This window comes from Portunus trituberculatus, chromosome 6 (genome assembly GCF_017591435.1).
Source record: "Portunus trituberculatus isolate SZX2019 chromosome 6, ASM1759143v1, whole genome shotgun sequence".
NCBI lineage: Eukaryota > Metazoa > Arthropoda > Malacostraca > Decapoda > Portunidae > Portunus > Portunus trituberculatus.
The window spans coordinates 57501-62500 of NC_059260.1; the positions used below are offsets into that span (position 1 = coordinate 57501).

A 5000-nucleotide genomic window follows, 5' to 3' on the forward strand; every position below is an offset into this window, starting at 1 on the left:
TTTGATTGACATTAGGAAGGGTCTGTGGAGGTCAGAAGATTAATGACCACAGTATTCACTATTTTAATCCCCCACATAAGTTTCTGAAGCTGTATAAAATCACCAAATAGTAATAAATGTGAAAATGCGTCATTGTATTGAAGGGCTTAAAGTTCTCTGCAGTGAAGTTTTCCATGCCCTGGCTGGCCTAACCCCTTGGAAGGCTGATGGACCTGGTGGCTGGTGTGTCCCTCCCATCACTCTCAAAAGCTGTGCCTCCGTGCTTGCACCTTGCCTGGCCAAACTCTTCCAACTCTGTCTATTGACTTTTACCTTTCCTTCCCTTTTTTTTTTTATGTAAGAGTGGGAAGCTGGCCCAATAACAACAAAGAAAAGGTCCACTTAGTTGCCAGTCCCCTTACAGGTCTGAAAAAGTTAGCCGAAACAAAGGGATAAGTGTTTTGAAACCTCCCTCTTAAATGAAGTCAAGTCTTAGGAAGTTGGAAATATAGAAGCAGGCAGGCAGGGTAAACAGAGTGTACCAGAAAAGGTATGAATGATTTAGAATACTGGGTAACTCTATCCATTATCTACTTTTACCTTTCCTTCATGCTGGAAATTTGCCTGTGTTCAGCCTGTTCCTAAAAAAAGGGTGACTGTTCTAATCCCTCAAACTACCATCCTATTGCTTTAATCTCTTGCTGGTCTAAGTCTTTGAATCTGTCCTCAACAGGAAGACTTAAACATGTGTCACTGCAATCTTCTATCTGATCACCAGTATGGCTTCCATCAAGGCTGCTCTACTGGGACAGGAAAAAAGGGAGTAGAGCATGGGAGAGGAAGGGAAAGATGAAAGAGGAGGAGGGAAAAGAAGAGGAGGAGAAGGAGAAAGATTAAAAGAGAGAGAAGGAAGAGGAAGAGGAGAAGGATCAAGCAATTAATAATCATAATCATCATCAGCAGCAGCAACAGCAAAACCCCACACACACATACACACACACACACACACACACACACACACACACACACACACACACACACACAGCATTAGTGATTAGTAAACAAACAGCTACAAACAAACAAAAACAAACAAATGTGGGGTTATGGTGGATGTGGTGGTTACGAGAGAGAGAGAGAGGAGAGGGAGAGGGAGAGAGGCAGGGAGAGGGAGATAGCATGCAAGTAAATCTTTTTTCTTTACAAACCTTCTCGACTGTGTCACTCCCATAGTGATTCCCCTAAAAAGAGAGAGAGTGTGCTTGAGAACGACCTAGGTGTGCGTCAGCAACAGAGAGAGAGAGAGAGAGAGAGAGAGAGAGAGAGAGAGAGAGAGAGAGAGAGAGAGAGAGAGAGAGGCTATTTTGGCTCTATATCTACTAGTATGAGGGAATTAATTTATGCTAGAGAATATATTCAAGAGAGAGAGAGAGAGAGAGAGAGAGAGAGAGAGAGAGAGAGAGAGAGAGAGAGAGAGAGAGAGAGAGAGAGAGAGAGAGAGAGAGAGAGAGAGAGAGAGTGAGACAGCAGTGGCTCAATTATCTAATGATTCTATGTGAAAGAGTGAAAAAAATGTACAGTGAAGTATAATCTACAATTACCATCTTCATATTATTATTATTATTAATATTATTATTATTATTATTATTATTATTATTATTATTATTATTACAAAACAATTGACATAAACACACACACACACACACACACACACACACACACACACACACACACACACACACACACACACACACACAGAGAGGGATGGATGGACTGTGTATATTTGGATTTGAAAAAAGCTTTTGACAAGGTACCTCACATGAGACTGCTATGGAAATTAGAGATTTATGGAGGACTGAAGGGAAAATTGTTAAAATGGATGGAAAACTATTTGAGAGGGAGGGAGATGAGAACGGTAATAAGGGATGCAAAGTCGGACTGGTTGGTGGTGCAGAGTGGAGTCCCACAAGGTTCAGTGTTGGCACCAATACTTTTCCTTGTCTATATTAATGATATGCCAGTTATATTAATTTGTTTGCGGATGATACGAAATTGTGTAGGTGTGTGAAGAGTGAAGAAGATTGTGAAATTTTACAGGCAGATCTAGAAAGGATTTGGGAGTGGAGCAAGAGGTGGGAGATGGAATTTAATCTGAGCAAAAGTCATGTAATGGAGATGGGGAAGAGTGGAAGACAGCCAAGAGGGTTATATAAGATGGGTGAAGGAGTAGTGTTGAAAAAGGTGGAAAAGGATTTGGGAGTGATAATACAAGACCATGGGCAGTTTGAGGCTCATATTGACAAGATGTTTGGAGAAATATATAATTTGATTAGAAATATTGGATTAGCCTTTCATTATATGGATAAAGATATGATGAAGAAATTAATTAGTACTGTAATTAGACCAAGATTGGAATATGCTGGGGTGGTTTGGTCCCCTTATAAAAAGAAGCATATAAGGAAGTTGGAGAGATTGCAGAGAATGGCAACAAAAATGGTTCCGGAATTGGCAGAAATGACCTATGAGGAGAGATTAAAAGAAATGAATTTGCTTACCTTGGAACAAAGAAGAGAAAGAGGAGATTTAATACAGGTTTATAAACTGTTGAGCGGTTTGGATGAAGTGGATAATGAGCAAATGATGTTGAGAAAGGAAAATTTAAATAGAACTACGAGATCGCATAGTAAAAAGATAGCCGAAGGAATATGCTTGAAAGATGTGAAGAAATATAGTTTCCCACAGAGATGTGTGGAGGTGTGGAATAGTTTGAGTGAGGAGGTGGTGTCAGCGAGGAGTGTGCATAGTTTTAAAGGAAAGTTGGATGTGTGTAGATATGGAGATGGGGCCACACGAGTATAATACCCAGGCCCTGTAAAAATTACAACTAGGTGAATACACACACACACACACACACACACACACACACACACACACACACACACACACACACACACACACACACACACACACACACACACACACACGAGATTCTCCGCTAAAACAAAGATAATAATCAATAACAATAATAATAGTAATAATAATAATAATAATAATAATAATAATAATAATAATAAAAATAATCCCAACACATGAATACAGGAAACACAAATAGCTAACCCACATAGAGATAATTTAGTAACACAATGAAAATAAATCAAGTAATTTTTAAAGCCAAAGCAAATTAGAAGGTGATGGGCAGTGAATGGGGTGGTGGTGGTGGTGGTGGTGGTGATGGGAGGGGGTAGACAGGTGCTAGTCCTCCCCCCTTCCCTATCTTGTCTAAGCAGCGAATCACAGCCATCAGAGGAGTAGTAATCAACTAATGAGCCAATCAGGTCGTTAGAACAATCAGTAACAGTCGTTAGTAATTGTCATTGTAACAAGCAATCCTGGGTGATCTGGTGGTTCTCTCTCTCTCTCTCTCTCTCTCTCTCTCTCTCTCTCTCTCTCTCTCTCTCTCTCTCTCTCTCTCTCTCTCTCTCTCTCTCTCTCTCTCTCTCTCAATGAATTTCCACCCTTTCCCTTCTATTGTACCACACACACACACTCTCTCTCTCTCTCTCTCTCTCTCTCTCTCTCTCTCTCTCTCTCTCTCTCTCTCTCTCTCTCTCTCTCTCTCTCTCTCTCTCTCTCTCTCTAGCCCCCAGCACCTGCAATCCCCCTCCAGTGACTCCCTCTGTGACCTTTGACCCACCTCCTCGCTGGTCATGGCCTCAAATTCAGCAGCAAGGGAGTTGTTGTTGGTGGCGGTGACCAGCGTGCGGCCCTCCTCCAGGTGTGACGTCAGCAGCTGTGCTTGAAGATCCTCCACCTGCTCCACCAGCCCTGTAGGGAGTGGTGGTGCTGTTGGTCAGGTGGTGGTGGTGGTGGTGGTGGTGAGTTTATTGATGTATGTGGTGGTGTTGGTGGTAGAGGTGGTGGTGGTGGTGGTGGTGAGTTTATTAATGTATGTGATGGTGGTGGTGTTGGTGGTAGGGGTGGTGGTGGTCAGATGGTGGTTTAATTGGTCTTACTGTTGTTTTTGTGGAGGCAGATGTGGTGGTGTTGGTGATGGTGATGGTGGTGTTGAGTTACTATGGCTCCTCTCTGCCTGTGGTGGTGTTGGTGGTGGTGTTCATTGGTGGTGGATTAATAAGTCTTACTGTGGTTATTGTGGTGGTGGAGGTGGTGGTGGTATTTAATTTACTAAACTTCCTCAATGGTGGTGGTGGTGGTGGTGGTGGTTTAATTAGTCTTACTGTATTTTTTTTGGTGATGATGATGGTGATGGTATATATACTATGTGTCCTCCCTGCCTGTGATGTTGATGGTGGTGATAGTGGTGGTGATGGTGGTCACAGCTCTACATTGCTCGGGAAGTACTGTGGTGGTAGTGATTTTGGTGGTGATGGTGTATATCTCATGGTTTGTTTAAGAAAGTATTATTATTATTATTAAGTTATTATCTCTCTCTCTCTCTCTCTCTCTCTCTCTCTCTCTCTCTCTCTCTCTCTCTCTCTCTCTCTCTTGAAGCTCTCTCTCTCTCTCTCTGTCTCCTAGTCTTCTCAGAGGTATCCTCCTCCTCCTCCTCCTCCTCCTCCTCCTCCCTCAGAACAGAGCCTCCATTCATCCCCTCACTTGCAATATCCTCCATATTCATCCTCTCTCTCTCTCTCTCTCTCTCTCTCTCTCTCTCTCTCTCTCTCTCTCTCTCTCTCTCTCTCTCTCTCTCTCTCTCTCTCTCTCTATATATATATATATATATATATATATATATATATATATATATATATATATATATTTATTTTTTTTTTTTACTGTCAAACACTTCCTCTCTTCCTAAACACCTCCTCCTCCTTTTCTTCTCTTATTTTTTACTTTTTCTTCTTCTTTCTCCTCCTTCTCCTCCTGTTTCAGCCACCCCAGCAGGCAGTGACACATATCCTTGTTTTCCTCCCTTAAGGCAGTGACACATACTCTAGTTTTCCTACCCTGAGGCTCTCTTCCTAAACACCTCCTCCTCCTCCTCCTCCTCCTCCTCCTCC

The 5000-nt window shown here is 42.2% G+C and overlaps 1 protein-coding gene and 1 long non-coding RNA gene across 12 annotated transcripts in view; one reads left to right on the forward strand and one right to left on the reverse strand.

Moving 5' to 3' along the window:
- Positions 1-5000, forward strand: part of LOC123518098 — a 25698-nt gene that overhangs the window by 3720 nt on the left and 16978 nt on the right. The window lies entirely within an intron of this gene.
- LOC123518010 (rab11 family-interacting protein 4B-like) overlaps positions 1-5000 on the reverse strand; it is a 52663-nt gene that overhangs the window by 1020 nt on the left and 46643 nt on the right. For 8 of the 11 annotated variants that reach the window (XM_045278593.1, XM_045278547.1, XM_045278514.1 and 5 more), the window contains 2 exons: positions 3671-3801; positions 1185-1217 (listed from right to left, as the gene is read on the reverse strand). In XM_045278593.1, coding sequence (XP_045134528.1) covers positions 1185-1217; positions 3671-3801 — 164 coding nt within the window. The remainder of the gene's footprint in view (positions 1-1184; positions 1218-3670; positions 3802-5000) is intronic. The other 3 variants (XM_045278528.1, XM_045278566.1, XM_045278537.1) reach the window with 1 other exon arrangement.